Raw genomic sequence first — 19,449 nt, 5'->3', positions numbered from 1 at the left:
GAGAACTAAGTTAGATGTTGAGTGGGGAGAGCAATTACTGGAGAAAAGGTGAACACTGAATTTGCGGTCTTATTTGCAGGAGGAGAGCATGGAGCTCTGAGGAGGGTAGCCAAAACTTGAGCTGAACACGAGTTATGCGGTGTCATGTCAGAGAAACTGAAGGCACAAGGAAATCAAGGCAAGTAAAGAGCATAGACATAAAGATACGAAGCAATGAGGCCTGGTTACCACCATGAGGTAGCTGACAAACTGGTGGAGAGTGGATGACTGCGCTTAGCTATTGCCTCGCTGATTGCCGTCAATGGATGGGAGGTGAGCAAAACATGGAGGTGTTGACTTCATATGATCCAATATAGCGTGGAGCTAGCTTGCGAGAGAGTGATTTGAGAGGAATATCTCTGGCAGCAAGCCCTGGTGCATACTTGGGGTTTGGTCTTCTCAGCCGATCCCCGTAGCAGCGCTGTCCATCAGCGGTCCTTAGTAATGCTTCCAGAGTCCAGGTCCAAACATGTCGACAACTTTCGGTTTGACCATTGGAGAATTACGGACTGGAGGAAACGGGCTCGCTGGTAGCAAAGTCTAAAGTTATATGTGACCAAGGTCTATGGGGGTGGTTAGTGGCTGAAGTAAAACTGATGGTCATTGATGGTCATTGAGTGCTGCTTTTGTTTTGTGCACTGGTGGAACAGGCAACTACATAGCCTTTAACATCACTTTGTAGAGTTCCCCACCAAAAGTAACGTCTGATAAACGGGGGTGACAGGTGAATTTGGCAATGTGAGCCCAATGAAGTGGAGACATAGCGATGATCAGGTGGCTCAGAGCATAAACCTGAACTGATGTCTTATTAGGTTACACTCTTGACCTTTATTCAATTACTTAGAAATTAATTACTTGGAAGACTGTTTTTAAAATATAAAATAAAATAAATAAAATATAAAATATAAAAATAATTTCAAATACACTTTTTTACACAAACACAGATTAACAGGGAAATGTTGTGTTGTGTAACATTTTCTGTTAATTAACAAAGAAACAGGCAGCAAGGCATATTTGCTACACATCACCGGAAGTTTAGCTTTTAAAGTTGACACCATCCACAAAACTGTGAAAGTAAATGACTCACACGGTTGAAAGGAGACACTGTACATCAATCAAGCACACTGTGTACTTGAGATCAGACACATAAGTAAAGAGATATGAAATCACTTTGGTTAGCATTTTTTATTCTGTGTTTGCCTGAAAGGACAAAGTAGAGCCATGTTAACCACACAGTGGCTTCAACACACAGCGGAACCACGCTCCAAATCTAATCATGTCTTACACGTCTGAAATCTAATCAGGTCTTAAATGTCAGCCACCGAATGACAAAGTAGATGAAAGCGAGAAACAAACAGAAAGTAACAAGCAACTGAACAATCTGTGAAGCTATACAATGTAGAAAAACAAGAATACGTTAACTGCCTAAAAACCATATAAATGTATTCTGTGAACATGTTTGAAGATGAAATATTCCCCCATATTTAAAAAAAAAAGAAAAAGAAAAACTTACCAGACACAAGAATGTTTTAGCTTTCTTTTATTAATGTGCTAAAGTGGACATTTTTAGCATTACTTTTTATACATTTTACAGTTTGTAAATATAATATGAACATTTGCACAACATCTCCAGGTCCCGGTTAAACTATTTAGATCACAGGTGTCGAACTCCAGGCCTCGAGGGCCGGTGTCCTGCAGGTTTTAGATGTGTCTTTGATCCAACGCAGCTGATTTAAATGGCTAAATTACCTCTTCAACATGACTTAAAGTTCTCCAGAAGCCTGGTAATGAACTAATCATTTGATTCAGGTGTGTTGAAACAGGGTGATATCTAAAACCTGCAGGACACCGGCCCTTGAGGCCTGGAGTTCGACACCCCTGATTAGATAGTTTGCTACCACTACCCAACTTCAGGGGGTGCTGTATCCTCCAGTACGATCTGTGTCAAAATTGTTTATAGTTAACATTAAATAATACTGCTGAAAAATATTAAAGGAAGATTTAAACCACACATCTGATGTCCATAAATAAAATACTCAACTTTGAATCCTTGTATATTATTTTTTGTAAACAAAATGCTGTAACAACGCTTTGAGGGCTGATTATACAAAATCAGAGCAAAAATTAAAGTTAAGATTACTCAAAGGTTTCCTTGATGGTTTTTAACAGTGTATTTAAATGTTAACCATATACAATTATTATTATCACACACAATTAATATTATTAAAATACAGTATTATTGTAGGGTCCTTATTTTACAGTAAACAGTACCTTGAGGCAACTGTTGCTGTGAAATGGTACTATAAAGATAAAACTGGACTGCCTTTTTCAAAGTCTCTACTAAATAAACTGAAACACATCTTATATAACTTTGTAACATATTTAAAATCACAGTCCACATTGTATGAGTATGAAATCCCATTTATGAGACTTTTATTTATTTTTTGTAGTATGAATTAACAGGTTGAAGTCTAAGTACAATTAGCTAAGAAGTAAGATATAAAATGTGTAAAACAATGTGTTCATGTTAACTTAAAATGTAATAGTTAATGATATTTTTCTATAATTAATTTTCAGAGAAGATTTCTTTAAAAAAGTAAACAGTTTTCTACAAGAAAGTTGAAAGTGTTTTCATGCACTGCACTATCCTTTTAGCTCTTGCAGTTGGCCCGGACATTCATATACACTTTGTGAGCTGTGAAGAAATCAGACAAGAGACAGCACAAGGGAGAAAAGCTATTAGTTGAAAGTATATACACTTGATGCTAAAATCACACATAACAGAAGAAGTCAGTTTGATGAATATAGTAAAAATATAGTTGAGAAACAGTCTTATAGGTGAATATGAAAAAAAAAGAAAAGAAAATCCAACGTGATAAAATAAAAGGGCTCCCAGGCGAGCCCTTCACCATCATCTTACCATTATCTATCTTTTGACGCCGAAAACTGGCACATCGGTATGTTACAACGACAATAATAAGGGTCAGCACCACATCTGCACAGATGATGCCTGCTATTGTTCCTGGCTCAATCCTATAGCAAGACACTGTGCTGTCTGGTAAATACAAAAAGTGAGAAACAGACAGTTAGACAGAAATGGAGTGGGAAGAAAGAAAAAAACCCAAGAGATGTAGGGAAAAACTGAGTCATCACGACTGGTTGCCTAGTTCTGCATTTACTTTCATTTTTATTTTTTTTCTCTAAACATTAAAATGAATTTTTTTTAAATCCATTTAGGAAGTTGACACATCATCTTTTTTGATACTTACCAGCAAGTGCTGGAGCAAGGCCTTAGAGAAAGAAAGGGAACAATGAGGGATATGTTAGTTGAAACTTACTTTAAGCTCCTGTAACAAGTCAGTTAAGTTTCCGTTGTGCACAGCAGCTTGTGGTTTTACTTTCCTGTGTAAGACCACCTTTATTTCGAGTGTGTGTACAAAAAGACAAGAGAAAGACTATTAAATCATCCTTACTGAAAAAAAGACCAAATAGGACAATGGTGAGGAATTTGTTATTTGCCATCGCCATGAAGGTCGGCTCAGTTATGCTCTATCTGAAAGAAAAGAAGAGACCAAACATTGTCCTATATTACATGTTCCAAAGATGTGAAGAATAAAGTTCATGTTACAGTATCTATTCTTCGAATTTTGATACATTTTAATTTTTGTATTAAGGACAGAACATCTGAAATGTCTCAGAACTGTAGGCTTGACCTCTTTTGTATACTCTACATCACAACGAGACATGATGGACTGTGTGGGTAGTTACAAAGCGATAGAGATAAAATTAGTAAATGAAAAATTCAGAAAATATTAACATATCTTTAAATCAATACAATTATTGTAAAAAAACAAACAAAAAAAAGATTTAGCTCAAGCAACTGCATTTCATATGCAAACATTTCCTGTTCACAACTTTATAAATCCAACCTTTCCTCGAATAATCTAGCCGATTAAAAACATTCTGACAGAATTAAAAATTAAAAGAAAGTTATTGGGAGTCCAAAACCTCGTACCTTCTCTGGTTTGCTGATCTGCCTTCTGCTATCCAAAACATGGTGTGACTTCCTATTCGTTTTCTCCTCTGACATCTCTGACGTCAAACTTTCTAACTTCCTTTGGTGGGCTGAAGCACCGTCTGCAAGCTTGTCTCCACTACAGATTATTTAATAACAGCTGAGCTCTGACAGAGTGAATCTGTATTTAATGGAGTACAACACTGTTTCCAAAAAACCCACAATATATCCAATGTTGAAAGGAAGAATGTGGGAATCAGTTTTATTTATTTACTACAGTCCATTGCTGCTGTTAGCTGTTGTAGCTGCTGAATGTGGTTTTGGGTTTCTGTTTTTTTCAAATGTTGTTGCTGTCAGCGTTCACACTGACAGAAACTGTGGGTTGTTAAATGTCACCACTGCTGATGCTTACAACATAACTCTTGGCTACTCCTAAAAGCCAGAAAAGAAAAAAGAAAATAAAAGTTATATTTTATTTAATATGTATATAATTGTAAAATGATATTTCAGGATTCATTTGAATAACTAAACTGTAATAAATACATTTCACTGAATCCCTTCTTCCAGCGATTCAGATTTTGAGTTTCGTAAAATTCTTTGTTTACACATTTTATCCAGTGGTTGCCAAAATAAATCTTGTATTTTGCTCAGTGCGGTTTGACTCCGGTTTCGGTTCAGGTCAGCAATATTGCATTGCCACCTGCTATATTCTAGCTGTACAACAGCAGAGGGAGCTGCAGGCCTTCTCATAGAATGACCAAGCTCATCTGTTAGAGCAAAGATCAATAAATAAGCAGAAAACATAAAGGGGAAATAGCAGGACTAAACACTTAAATTGAAGTAAAACAGTTAAAAGACCACAGAAAAATAAAGGTGCACATTGATGCACACATGGCTACGACTGCTTTCTTGTTGTCTCTTCTGTAAACAAGCTTTGTAGCCACAAAAGCAGTGAATGTACTACCTGTGGGTGAGGTTAGTTACCTTATAGAGAATTGTGAAAAGCACAGAGTACTGCTTATACCACATCTATAATGTTAGAGGGGGAAAAAACACTTCCCTGTTTTATTTAATTTAGCATTACATTTCTTCATTGATATTTATTATTGGTCTGAAATTTGTACTTACACTTTTTCCTTCTATTCTAATTAATATCCATCCATTCTCTTCTGCTTATCCAATTCATGGTTGATTTGAATGGGCAATTATCCAAATGATCCCAATGGGCAATTTGGAATCACCAATTAACCTAATCCAAGTAATTTCTAGACTTTGGACTGAGGAAACCAGAGTAACCAGAGTACGGGGAGAACATGCCAGCAGACTCAGAACCTTCTTGATCCACTGGCCACTTCATTAGGTACACTTTGCTAGTATTAGGTTGGACCTCCTTTTGCCTTCAGAAGTGCTCTAATTATTCATGACACTGATTCAACAAGCTAGAAACATTCCTGAGAGATTTTGGTCCATATTGACATGATAACATCACACAGTTGCTGCAGATTTTGTTAGCTGCAAATCCATAATGACCATTTGATAAAAGTGAACTCATTCTCATGATCAATAAACTAGTTTGAGATCATTTATGCTTTGTGACATAGTGTATTTTCCTGCTCCAAGCAGCCATCAGAAGATGGGTACAGCAGTCATAAAGGTAAGCAAAAATACTCAGGTTATGCTGTGGTGTTTAAACAGTGTCTATTGATACTAAAGGTCTGAAAGTGTGCCAAGAAAACAACCTCAACATCATTACACCAACACCACCCACCAGAACGACTGATACAAAGCAGGATGGTGGTGACCCCGCCATCAAAATGTTGCAGCAGAAATCGAGACTCGTGACACCAGGCAACGTTTTTACAGTTTTCTGTTGTCCATGTTCGGTGAGCCTGTGTAACCTGTAGCCTCAGTTTCCTGTTCTTAGCTGTGTGAGTGGCACCCTGTGTGGTCTTCTGCTGTTGCAGCCCATCTGCTTTAAGATTCGACATGTGTGTTCAGAGATGCTCTTCTGTAGTTCTGTTGAAAACTGTTGTGATTTGATTTACTTTCGCCACTGACTGGCATGAACAAGACATGTTCACTACCACTCACTGGACATGTTCTTTTTTTGGACCATTCTCTGTAAACCCTAGAGATTTGTTGTGTGGGAAAATCCCAGTACATCAGCAGTTTCTGAAATACTCAGATCAGTCAGTATGGCACCAGCGACTGTGCCATAGTCAGCGTCATTTAAGTCACTTACCTTCCCCATTCTTATGCTCAGTATTAACTTCAGATAGTCTTGACCATGTCCATGTCACTGAGTTGCTTTTGTGCGATTGGCTAATTTTGATATTTGTATTAATGAGCAGGTGATTTGGGTGTAACTAATATTGTGGCCACTGAGTGTATATCTATTATGTTTAGCATTAAAGATATTATTCAGCAAATTAACTACAGATTCTCGTTATCCTTTAAATAGCCTCCTTAAGAAGAATACTGTTATTTGTAGACACTTATCTCTTCTGAATATGTGAAGATAAGGGGACATCAAAGAACTGCCATATCTTTGACAGTTACATAGTTACTGTGACTTAATCTAGTAACATAAGTATGACTAAGAAAGTAAGTTAAAATGTTTAAAATCCCCATATCTTTAAATAGTTAAAAAAAATACTTTTAACATAATTTTGGAGCCCTGTAAATAGTTGCTACCAAAACATGAGAAGAAGTCCCCAGAGGTTGATTGTTTACCCTGAAAAGATTCTCTGAAGAATGATGCATAACTTTCTCTGAAAGAAGCTTATTAGTTTTCTTTCTGACTAGGAAAAGTGTAGCTGAGCTTGTGGCAGACCTGAGGTATTTCCAGTAGTTATGTGTACAGGTATACTGGCATTAGCAGAGCAAATGTGGGATGTAGAATATAGATCAAACCATCTGGAGAATTTACTGAGAGGTGGAGCCAGCACTCTCGGTTAGGCTTTGGGCTGGGCTGTGGATGACCACAGCCTGATATACTAAACACAGAAAACATCTTGTGTAGTTTCCCTTCTTTTATCTGCCCTTTCAAGTCTGAGTTGTTCCTTGAACTAAACAGAGCTTTCAGCAACAAAAAGTCATCAGGGTCCAGTGTCATCTAATAGAATGAAGACTAAACTTGGGACTGCTGCACAGACAGTTAAAGCTGGATGGGCTTATTATTAAACTGTGTCCACTGTATGCATTAACTATGCCTACTGGATATAAACTAAACATCTGAAGATATATATCTATAGTATATAGATAAGTAAATATTTCCAACACGGTATATATTTGTATTATAATCACTAGACAGTACAATCCTTTTTCTTTGTATCTGACTTTCTTCCATTCATTGTTTTTGATCCTTTCTGCTTCTTTCTTCTTTTTCTAAATGGAAAAAACCTAAATCACAGAATTCTCACACATACAAGAGATGCAAAAGCTTGACGTTTACCCATTACATTCATTTTCAGCTTGCCATTTACAGTTTTGGATCTGACTAGAGTAGGTCTGCATGATTCACAGATTAAAATAATCCTTATTTATGTTATCTTATTCCTTTACATATTTCATACTGCGCTCCGAGGTTCAACCTTTGTCTTAAACTGGCTTTTTCACCTCTGTCTTCAAGGTCACCCTCTCTTTAAGCTGATTTTCTTCTGATTAGCTGTCCTTTGCATACAAAAGGTTTGAATAGCAAGTGAGCGTGACTGCTGTATTTACAGACAATGATAATCATATTAAGGACACCCACTCAGACTGAGAATAATACAGAAAACCACAGACTTCAGGACAGCCTCAAGACTGCACTTTTTGCTCAATTATTTGAGACTTGTTTAATATGAATTCCCACAATGGGAACATGTATGACAGGGCGAGCATTAGGGTCGCTATAAAATTTTGTGATGAATGTACAGGTCACAAGCCCTAGTCCTGAATATATGGAAGTGATGGAAGTGTGTATTTAGTCCTCTGGGTAGGTTCATATCTGAGAGCATATTTACAGCAAGCACACAAATGGAATATCCAAACCTTTCAAAAATAACTAAACCCACAGCTAAATAACTGACGAGACACATTTTTCCTTTAACATTGTTTGTTTAGTAGCACTTTTTCACAATTACACATTCTTTAAATATATATTCTAAACTCTTTTTTTCCACTTGTTTACATCTTTCTGCATTGTTATGTTGTTCAACCTCTCTCTGTGTTGTCTGACAATTGTTTATGGAGAAAGTAGGCAAAAAAACCCTAAACATATATATTAGTCATTTGGCAAAAAACAAAAAACAAAAAAACAACTCACCACCAAGTTGGATGTTTTGATGTTGTTTTTCTCTTTAGGTGACACAGAGATTCCCGTAAGACTTTATCTGTACTGGTAACAAAGATAAGAGAAAGATAATATGTTTACATGTAGTTTACATACAGTCCACAAAGAAGAGCTGGAAAGGAAGGTCTGGGCATCTCTATTGACACTGCGGGCAGCAGAATGGCAGACAATGGATGGACGGATGAGTGTATGGATATTTTAAATCATAATAAATAGCCTGTTCACTGTAAGCTCAGATCACATTTTTTGGCTATAAAAACAAACTTGATAGGAGTTCATTATCTTTAGAACTTTATATAAGTCATAATAACAGTAGGTTTAGATAAATGTGTTACTATATTTCTTTAGTTTTCTATCAAACGCTGTTTTGCATCAGCGCAATATTGAAAATTTCAGATCACTTATCTCTTTGTCAGTTACTACTTTAACATTTAGGCACTTGTTGTACTTTTGCGATCACTTCCACTACCTTTTTGATTTCACACATCTAAAACTACCAACTTGAGATGAGCTTTTGAAACATGACATAAGTGTCATTATAAACTGAACTACAAAACAGTCAAGGAGTTCCAGCTTGTTTAGGCTTTCAGCGCAACGTAAAAACTAATGTATTTCGCCGTCACTCACTTTTATCCTCAAAATGTACTTCAAGTATTAAAAGCGAACGTACTCTATAAGCAGAATGTCTGATTGTGTTTATTGTTAGCCTACTACGAGACTGGACAACCCATTACTAATTCCTGAGGCGGTTTAGTCGTTCAGCTGGTGCAGGGTGAAGTAATGGTAACCATTTATAAATAAACGCTCTTCTGTCCGAAACAGCGCCTAAATATAAACAACTCTTTATTCACTTGTCATACCTTTTGCTCGCATAACTCACAGCTCGTTCTCACACTTAGCTCTTTTATTCTTTTATTTTTTTTTTCTTTCTGCTTTTCACGCTTTGCCCTCCCTCCTCGTGCTCGAGGGCGTGACCACAGCTGGGGGTTGAGGAGAAAGGGACTGCATGCTCTGTGTGGAGCACTATCACAACAAGAAAACAAGCCAGACAGACTACAGCGTGGCAGAGCGTCAGAGATCCCTCGGTCATCCCTCATTGAAAAGGTTGGCGAGCAAGCGGACGATCTGTCGAAGACTTCACAGCAAAACAGTTTCTGACATGCACTTTGATAAATGTGAGTACGTTTGTGCTTTTGATGCGGCAGATTAGAAGCCTGATCGTGTGAATAGTTTGACTGTGATGACGACACCGCTAACTCATTACTTTGTATGTTTTTATATAGACCGGGATGGTGAAGCTGTTTCTCTTTTTTTGTGTTGTGCGTGTGTGTGTTAGAGTTGAATTACAATGAGGTGTCATTTAAAGCTTACGTCGACACAGACCTCCTATGTCATCAACAGGACAGGACACATCTGATAGGGTTTTCTGTGAACTTTAATCGGGATGCTGCATCCTAAACGTGGCAGGAATCGCTCTTTTTCAGCTCCTGGTGTGCTTTTATAGTCAGACTATGTTTGCCACGCTATGCTAATAGGGGGATGTGTTTTTGATATGAATAGAGTACAGTGAGTTCAGTCATTTCACTGGTGCTTTCATGCACTAGCCTTCCTCTTGGCTTGGTTTTTCATATATGACATCACAGTTCGGGTGAATCCAACAAGCAGGACATCATTTGGGGAAACCCTAATACACCTCCACCCATGCTAGTATGTTTTCATTTCCCCATTTTATGATTAGTGCCAGACAGGCAGGCTGCGTGACGTGACAGCATCTTGTTTGCTTAAGCTTATTTGTTTATGGTCTCCCTTAAAAACAAGCAGAACGATTACATATTCAGCTCTGCTAAACCACAAAATGAGGAAACTGGCTGTATGCTTCTTTCTTTTCACCGAGCATAGAGCCAAAAGAGAAAGGTCGTCGGAATCCCCAACCGCCCACTCACATGACTCAATGTCCAGGGGTTTCCACAAAACCTATTTGAATATAGCACAGTCTAGCCCAGAGCTGCGTGGGGGTTAGATTAGTGTAAACCCAAATGTATGTGCATGCGTGGGTCCCCCAGGCCATTTCCTGGCGTCTGGCAGCCTACAGGGCAACTTCGATCAACTGGTGGTATCTTTTCAGAGATACTTTTAAACATAGAATATGCACTTATATTGCAGCATTACATCACCGGGCCAAAGGTGACATTTTGATATAAAGTTAAAATGAGTCAGGATTGAGTAACCTATAGTAACACCTTTTGAACTTGAAAATGAAACTTGCGGCCCTGAAATGTACAGACTGATGTCATGTATTCTCATTAAGTGACCTTTATTGTGTGCTGGTGGCGAGAGGGGGAGGGCATATGACACACAGCACCATGAGCTTATTGTCAAGGACTGGTTTTTAAGTGGAAGTGAGATTATTGTTTCTTTTTTTCCTCCTTCTACTTTGAGAAGAAGCGACACAGCTTGCCAACAGAGATCTACAATCTTTTTTTTTTTTTTTTCATCTCAGTGGTCGAATTTGCATTTTTTTTCCGGAAGCGCACAGTTGCTTTGGTGAACAGAGCTGTGTTGTCCCTGTAAGGCTTAATATTCATAAAGTAAAAGCAAACAAACAACAACAACAAAAAAACCCCCAAACAAAACAAAACAGAGACGTGACAAAAGAACAGACTTCTTGTGCTCTGCCTTCCAGACATGGTTCAATAGAAAGCACAAGGCAACTACACGTGTTGAGGTGACAAGCCTGTGACACACCAAGGCAGGAAGATGTGGTTTGCCATTGTGTAGCGTAACGGAGCGGTACTACAGGAAGATGTCATAGAAAATAAGCAGTGGTAATCCCATACTACAGCCTTTCTGATTAATCTGTCTGGTTTGCTTGGCCACATTATCTGTGTTCCTAATGGAGGAGGTTTTGCATAGCTTTGTCTTTTGTACCGCAGTTCCACAGACAGGGTGGAAATATCACTTTATCTTACACATGTGGGGTGAAGTTTTTGAGGAAACAACCTGTGTGGTCACAACATCTCAGCTGGAAACATCTGAATTCTGTTTTGTAATATTTTTTTCCTATTTTTCTGATTTCCTTTACCTGTTCAGTGGAAATGATACTTTAGTATCAGAAAGGGAAAACACACTCACTGCATAATGGACTTGATGTGAATGTATGTGAAAGGTGAGCATGGAGAAAATGAGATGTGATGAGAGTTGTACAGATCTTGCTCATACTTTGATAAATGAATCATAAGCTCACGACTCACTTTATATTTCTTATTCTGATGCTTTCATACCTTTAAGCTTCATTTATATCAGTGATATTTATATCATTAGGCTGGTTGACAGTTAACCTTCAACAAATCAAAGCCAAGTGGCACATAGACCCCATAGAATACACAGTGAGAGTAAATCCACTTCTGTAGACATAAAAAGGCTGTCTGTGATCAGACTTCATTTATTCGTTAGAAGGTTTAACTTTTCGATAAGCTAAGTTTTAATGGCTGTAAACAAGTTTGTCATTTTGTTGGAAAACATTTCAAATTGATATTTCCAGACATGAAACGCTCATTGCATTCATTCATTAGTGGATTAACAGAAAAAAAAATTGGCAGCTGTTCAAGCGTTCTCTGCTTTCATTTTTCAAATCTCAAAATTTGCATCTTCACCCTATTTTAGATCTTTGTAAAGTAAGTCTGTAAGAAACAAGAAAAAGAAAATGTATCTTTGGCTGTAGAAAACCTTTCGATACTCCCAGACATTCTAGACGAAAGCAAACAAATGACTAGTGATGATTAAACATTGCCTCTGATATCGATTAAATGTCACCAGTATATAGTCATGTGATTAAAGAAGTAAAAAGGCAACAGATAGAGAACATATATCTAAAATTTACATTTTGTTGTCATTTATGTACATTTGAATAAATTTAAAGACATGAATCACGCAGAAAAAAAGAAAGAAAAGTACGTTCACGCCCATACACTTACCACACCTTAAAATCAGTGAAGTTGGAATCAGGTTCCAATCATTAGTCTCGCTTGTGTAACAAGTTCAACCTCTGGGTCTGTTGTTCTCATCTCCCTCCATTAGGCCAAGGTCTAAAGAGCTCTCTAATAGAGGTATCTAAACACAAAAAAAGGTTGTGGATCCCTGTAACTGGGATGAGATTTAAGAAGTCTCAAATTTCTCCTTAATTGCACCCTTTGCTAAATTGAGGCTACACGACTTGATGGTCCAAAAATGCTAACAAGGAATCACAGGGTCTGCAGGTGACTCTTCTGTTTGTGTCTAAGTGCATCTACAGAAACGAAGACATTCAAATTTGACCTGCATTTTGACACATATAGGCATAGCTAGGCAGACCAAACCTTTAGGATCATTATGGTGTATACAGCTGGTCACAGGGACAGTAGACAAGGAAAGAACCTCACACCAACTGTGAAGCAAGGTGGTTGGAATATCATGATTTGGGCTTGCTCAACTGCTCTAAGGACTGAGGAGGCTTGCCAGTATGTTGAAAAATTTAGCAATTTCCATATTACTTACTTTCCCAGCGCCAAAAGAGAAGCCGTGTTGCACACTGCCCACAGTGAAAAAACTCTTGGAGCAGAAGAGAAGACGCGAGACGTCCTCTGTGCCACCCTGCTGCCCGACAACCAGCACAAGTCCTGTTCCTCCAGCTACTGTTACAGTAAGCCAGCACATATAGTACCTGTGCATCTCATCAAATTTTACATTATCAGGATTTGATTGTTCACAATTTTTCCTGCTTCTTCTTCTTTTTGCAGCAATTGCCTCCATCAGAACCATTCCCCTGTACAGGTAAGGACTGGGCAGCTTCTGTTGAAGACTAAATGCAAAACATTTTGGATGTGTAGGATTAGTCTCATAAAGCATTTTTCTTATTAATACTGACCTCAACTATTGCAAAAACTATTGCAAATGATTGCAACACAGAGAGAATCAACCAAAAGTATATCAGAGATTTTGTTCTTTAAGTAATTTTATCTTTTCAGTGATAAAAAGAAGTTTTCTTCTTTCTAGGTGCAGCAAGTAGCTACTCAGACATGGCAGTGAGCTATGAGCAGTGGGCCCCAGCTCCTGAGTCTACACTCAGTTTCTATGGCAACCAACCAGGAACCAGCTTTACCACAACCTACAGCCACACAATGACACCTGAATACACACAGCAACCAGTCCATCCATTTGTGGAAACAATGTCCCAGCCATATGTAAGTTTTAGCCTTTGTTTGCGGACTTTGCAAGTTTGATAATCCTATCTTGAGTTTGTTGAGTAAAATCTGCATTCCTTTGCACAGGACTGCCTGGGGGCTCTATCAGATTCTTCCTGGTCACTTCTGGACCCAGGCCAGACCACACAGCTGACTTTCAGTTCAACAATGGATACCACCAAGCTAGAGGAAGCCAGGATGCTGCTTAGCAGGATGGACTACAGCAGAACTACCTGCCAGGATGAAGATGGAGACACGTGAGTGATTATGAGTGTGTTAGCGGGGAGTGTTTGGTTTATACCGGCTATTGAGATTTAAAGCAGAGAATAAAAGTCAATTTGCCAGTGGGAAATGTGGACTGAGTTCTCAATTTTAAGTTCTAGCCTGCATTACAAACATTACAATACAAGTAAGTGTTAATTCTTCTAGATATTTTGCAATGCAGTGCGTGTTCACTTTCTGGACCCACGCAAACCCCCGCTGATAACTTTATTGCACTCTTTGAATGCGAGTACACAATTTATTTACTTTCCTACAGTTTCGTTTTCAGTCGTGAGCTCAAAGTGAGAACCCATTTGGTAATCCTAGACAGATGAATTAAAAAAAAAAAAAAAAAAAAAACTAAATACGAAAATGAGTCAGCCACTCATGCTCAGTGACAATTACAATCTTACAAATTCTATTCCTTGTCACAAGTGAACTCGTGAGAGAAAATAGAGTGAAATTGGCTGTGGGGATTACCACAATTATGTAGCCTCATTCATAACTAATTTGTGATGTGTTCTTTCTCTATCAGCATCCTGCACATCTACACTGCCAAGGGACTGAGAGAGTGTGCCTATGCTGCTGCGGAGAGGCTGAGGGATGTAGGGAGACTTGATGCAAAAGAACACAAGGGAAAGGTATGAACAAAAAACCACATCATTCAGTTTGATTGTTGTTGACATGGTCTCTTAAAATACATGTGTATACTACCTGTGCTTGTGCAGACTGCTTTACTGGTGGCAGTGACGGCAAACCAGGCAGACATTGTCCAAGATCTGCTGTCTTTGGGAGCGGACATCAACGCCTGTGACGTTAATGGACAAACCGCTCTTCATCTGGCTTCCCACTATGGATTCCCAGGGGTTCTGCGGGTAAAGCTACAGTAACTACTAAATGACTTTGGCATGACTTAAAAAAACAAAACAAGCAAAGATAAGAGTGAGAAGATCTAATTAGCGATCTGTTTCTGCAGGCGATTCTGTCGAGCAGGCCGGCCGTCAACCTGGAGGCCCGCAATTTTGAAGGTAAAATAACATCTTAGCTTTTAGCTCCAACTCAAAGATATTTACCGGAACCCCTAAAAGATATATATTTTTCTTTGTCTCAGGGATGACCCCTCTGCACTGTGCAGCCATTTCTCACAGTGTCACGGTGAAGGCTTTGTCTACCAATGGGCATGCAGATGTTAATCTTCAGACCAAAGCTATGGAGAAGCTCTCTTGTGTGCAGATGCTACTTGGTGCAGGGGCATCCCTTCTCAGTCAGGTAGGTCAACTGTGAAGTTCAACACAGTAAGGCCTGTACTTCAAGGCAGAATATTCAGCTACCTGGGGTTTTATCTAACCAAGATGTTGTCATGCTGCCAACCATTCCCCTCTTTGTTCTCTCTTTTGTTTTCTCCTTGTTGCTTGACGCTTTTTAGCGGTTCTAGTCTGACTTGTGGTTTCATTATGTCTCTCCCATTACTCCCAATTCTCCAATTCCAGGAAATCAAAAGTAACAAGACTGTGTTGCATTTGGCTGTGAAGGAGGGGAACATTGATCTGGTGCGTTATCTGCTGAGTATTCCCCTGCCGAACATGAAAGACTTTGTCAATATGAAAGTGAGTCCCACACTGACAAGAAACTCAGAGCAGAATTTTATGCATACACGTGTTTGTGCGCAAATACATAATGTGTAAGCGTACAGCTATAGCTGTCTGTGAACAGTCCGAGTTATGCGGCTTTTATGTTTTTTTTTTTTTTTTTTTTTCCCCCACAGGCTCACGGCCACACAGCTTTACACATGGCAGCCGGTCTCCATGGTAACCTCCACCAGGAGGTGATCCTGCAGTTGCTGCTGAGCAAAGGAGCTGATCCCAGCATCCGCAATCTGGAGAATGACCAGCCAGCTCACCTGCTGCAGAGCGGCCTGCAGGGAGAACAGGTAATCACCCATATCTTCACTTTTTTTTTTTTTTTTTTTTTTTTTTTTTTTTTGTGATTGACTTGATTTTTCAGTTTACTTATATTAATTTATCTCCTAACTTGTAGCTCAAGCTCATGCTGAAGAAACGAAGTGCCTCCTCTCGTCGACGTATCGTGTCCTTGCAGGACCAGGAATGACTCAGATAATTTGTAGTCCCATTTTGGAGGGAATATGTCTTTAAGATAGTTCCTCTGTTGAGAAGGGGGGTTTACGTTTTATTTTGATGACACTCTGGGAGTATCCAGCCTATATATTGATGAGTAAACAAGACTACTTTGGTATATAAATCTCCAAATGCTGTGTAATTCACATTGCAATAGACAAAGGATGCTTTAATTCTAAAGCTTAAAATTTGCTTGGTATTTAGTTTCTGTAAAACTGTAGTGTTTTATTTATTTACTACACTTGGGCAGAAGTATTCCTCTGTGAGTGAAGGATTTCATTCCGAAATGTGATATCTCTGTGAAGACTTTTCCACGAAACGCTGTCGCTAGCAATCAGGCATGCATTTGAAAGTTTTTAAGTAATGTATTTATTTTTTTTTAAAAACATTTTGCAATGAAACAACAGAACTACAAAACATTAGCATTAGTTATTGAAAAAAAGTAGTAGTCGAAGGTGGAGTAATATTTATTGTTCTGTTAGGCTAAACTCCCGGTTTTATGTTGATTTCTGTGAAATCGTGAAAATAAGCTCCAGGACAATGTCCCTGAAAGACCTCTTGTTGTCTCAAATCCCCCTCGTTGAAATATTATCATAATGATACAGTGAGTGATGGTTGTCATATCAATCAGTATGTGTGCTTTATGTGTGTTTGGAATGAGAATAATCTGTTGTACGATTGAACCTTCTTTCTGTATGCATCATACATATTTGTGTAACCTCAGGTGCACTTTCCTTTGTGGAAAAGGAAACTTTAAGGGTAAAACTTGTATGTTTTTAAAAATGATTGTGACAGACAATGTTTTTTTTTTTTCTTTGTCGAAGAGGCATTACATGAGTAAGTGTGGTGACAAATTGTCTGACTGACTGTACTTTTTACTCATGAGTCATGAGTGCGAGGACGATAACAGTGCTTAAATTCCATCAGGTTCTTTTGATCTTCGGGGTACCCTTTGAACAGTCCCGTTTACATTCAGCTTCAGAAATTAGCAGCATGGAAAATACAGCAACACATAAGAAGCTTGCACTTTTGTTTACACTCACACAGTATTTATTTTTCAAGGCCAATTTCAACCAACCCTCACTGCAATGACAGTGAAACTTAATCACAGATTAAATGAGTGTAGTCTGAGTGACAAGTAAGCCTCTCACTTATGTGTCATCCTTTATATTAGACACGCTGTAAATTCCTGTAAAGCACAAAGGAAATCTCACAACAAAACCACATAACATTTCTCATGAACATGCTTTTCATTTTCTACACTCTTGCTTCACATGAGAATAATTTCTGACATTCTTATAACAAGAGTAGGTGGGATCCATTTGAAAGTAGTCTCCCTATTAGCCTTTACAGGGAATTGAATACTGTTGCTTTAGAACTGAAACAGCTCTGACTGTTATATTTGTAAAGGTAACCTCAAAATGAATGTTGGCTTTTCATTTCTTTCATTTTGCAAATTTTGATTTGTTATGATTTGGTTTTTCCATCGATTGGTTTACCAGCTGGATCTGCTGTTGTTTGAAAGATCCTGCGCAGGAAAAAAAAAAAAAGAGTAAATCAAAAGACGACTGTTAAACTGGCTCAGTGAATGCAGTTTCATTTGCTGTACACATGATGGACACATTTCTAATTTTGTAATCATGCTCTTGATTTTATTGTTTTACAACAGTAAAAGATGTAGAAGAGAAACCACACCCGTTTCCTGTGTTTGATGTGAACATTGTTGAGTGTCCTTGTCATTTCTTTTTCATCTTAAACACTACAGAGAGACAGATGTTTTGCAGCTTTGCCAAATAATATGGGATGAGGTCAGGTTGTATAAGAAAACCCTGTTTATCAATCACCCATCAGAGGTATGTTATCCATAAGAGGAATGGCCACCAACACAGCTGATCTACTTGTATCTATTTGCTAGCATGGGCTTCTGTTTTTTTTTTTTTTTTCAAGCTTGTGCTGTAATGCCTATACAGTTGGAGGAGGTACTGCAAAAGAAAAGGAAATAAGTCAGAGAGAATAATGGAAAAATAGCAAAGTTTTAGCACACACAGTCACTCTAAGCAGTTCCATCTAGATAAATAAAATTACCTTCTGTCTTTGGGATTTGAGTACCAGATGAGCTGGAACTGCAATTAGAAAAACAAAGGAGGAAATTAGTCAAGAGGTGACTTCAAAATTAAATTCATCAATAATTCCAATAAAAACATACTCGTGCGGTTCGAATACTGTGGCAACAACTTCAACTTCATGTGTTTCCATTATCAGGGTTGCAATATCAGGTAGATCTAGATGCAGTTGAAGCCACAGGCTTCTAAGTGTAACTATAGACCAATATGCAGCTTTTGCCCCATTTAAACAGCAGCCCTCGCTTTTCTTCCAGTCTTACTATACAAGCAGCATGCAACAATCTGAGAATCGACACTGCCCATTCACTACCAACACAGGAGGAGTGTGATGCGTCCATTCAGAAATGCTTACTATGCGCATGTGATTTGCCACATCTGTGTAATCTCATAAATGTGTTGGAAGTGTGTGTGCAAAGAGCAGAATAGGGGCATTTTGAGAAGAGGCATCCAGTGCAGGGATAGGGGGGGGGGGGGAAATGTAGGATTTTTTTTTTAAATTTAAAAAAAGATGCCAAATTCATACAACATGCACGGGGGGGTCATCTGCTAAACTCTTACTTGGATGAGGATTTTACACATTTTGTGAATTTTTTACCTGTTTGAGGAATGATAGATGAGTTACTAAAGCAATACTTTTATATTGATATATGTTACAAAGCCTTTGCATTTCATATATATTTTTACAGATATTTTAAAGTCTAAACTTACTCAGGGCTATTAATATGCCAGAGACAAACATAATGACAGCAAGGATAACCCCTGTTGTCCGCAATGTCTCATAATCTAAAAGGAACAAAAACCATACACGAAACACTTATAGGAATTTATTGTGTATTTAAAGAATGCTATCAGTAGAAATACAATACTCATTTGGCTTTGATCTTTGAAATGAATAAACAACATAAATCTTACCATATTCGAAGTCGCTTTGGTCTGGAAACACTGTTTCTGCAAAGAAAGAGTGTCAAGTTATAAACCCCATTTTAAAAGTGTTTATTTGGCCACAACAGTAGTGGGATTATCACAAAGCTTTTTAATGCACTACAAGGGAAAGCAAGCTTTTCAGCTTCTAAGTGTGCAGAATTGGCTCCACAACTCCTCAGGAGTATTTTTCCCCCTTGACTGCAGCATCTTGGCTCAGCAGAAAAAATGGGTTAGAAGCCAGCAGCAGGATACAGAGGTATCATCCCAGCAGCAGAGGATAAAAAGATCTTAAATTGAGTTAAACAAGAACTTGAAGTTAGGAGGATATTTTAAAAAAAAACGAAACAACTAAAATAAGCAATTTAAGGAGTCCACCCCTCATCAACATAGTGACTTTTTA

The 19,449-nt window shown here is 38.3% G+C and overlaps 3 protein-coding genes across 3 annotated transcripts in view; 1 reads left to right on the top strand and 2 right to left on the bottom strand.

Moving 5' to 3' along the window:
* Positions 1–1,564: 1,564 nt before the first annotated feature.
* hcst (hematopoietic cell signal transducer) lies at positions 1,565–4,082 on the bottom strand. The gene is made up of 5 exons (XM_063487769.1): positions 4,055–4,082; positions 3,513–3,592; positions 3,309–3,329; positions 2,960–3,094; positions 1,565–2,734 (listed from the first exon to the last, which is right to left on the bottom strand). The coding sequence occupies exons 2-5, from the start codon at positions 3,565–3,567 to the stop codon at positions 2,691–2,693; spliced, it is 255 nt and encodes an 84-aa protein (XP_063343839.1). The 5' UTR covers positions 3,568–3,592; positions 4,055–4,082; the 3' UTR covers positions 1,565–2,690.
* Positions 4,083–9,439: 5,357 nt separating this feature from the next.
* LOC134635747 (NF-kappa-B inhibitor delta) lies at positions 9,440–16,011 on the top strand. Its single transcript, XM_063485258.1, has 12 exons — positions 9,440–9,562; positions 12,929–13,065; positions 13,163–13,196; positions 13,419–13,606; positions 13,694–13,863; positions 14,403–14,508; positions 14,596–14,742; positions 14,844–14,895; positions 14,979–15,136; positions 15,358–15,474; positions 15,633–15,797; positions 15,905–16,011. Exons 1-12 carry the CDS (start codon positions 9,547–9,549, stop codon positions 15,974–15,976), a joined length of 1,362 nt encoding a protein of 453 aa, XP_063341328.1. The 5' UTR covers positions 9,440–9,546; the 3' UTR covers positions 15,977–16,011.
* Positions 16,012–17,876: 1,865 nt separating this feature from the next.
* The window catches only part of LOC134635748 (FXYD domain-containing ion transport regulator 6-like), a 12,270-nt gene continuing 10,697 nt past the window's right edge, over positions 17,877–19,449 (bottom strand). Inside the window, exons 3-5 of the mRNA XM_065471733.1 lie at positions 19,038–19,073; positions 18,088–18,125; positions 17,877–17,984 (exon numbers count right to left, since the gene is read on the bottom strand). Coding sequence (XP_065327805.1) covers positions 17,965–17,984; positions 18,088–18,125; positions 19,038–19,073 — 94 coding nt within the window. The 3' untranslated portion in view covers positions 17,877–17,964. The remainder of the gene's footprint in view (positions 17,985–18,087; positions 18,126–19,037; positions 19,074–19,449) is intronic.

Source organism: Pelmatolapia mariae, linkage group LG10_11 (assembly GCF_036321145.2).
Source record: "Pelmatolapia mariae isolate MD_Pm_ZW linkage group LG10_11, Pm_UMD_F_2, whole genome shotgun sequence".
Classification (NCBI taxonomy): domain Eukaryota; kingdom Metazoa; phylum Chordata; class Actinopteri; order Cichliformes; family Cichlidae; genus Pelmatolapia; species Pelmatolapia mariae.
This window is presented reverse-complemented; position numbering and strand designations above follow the sequence as displayed.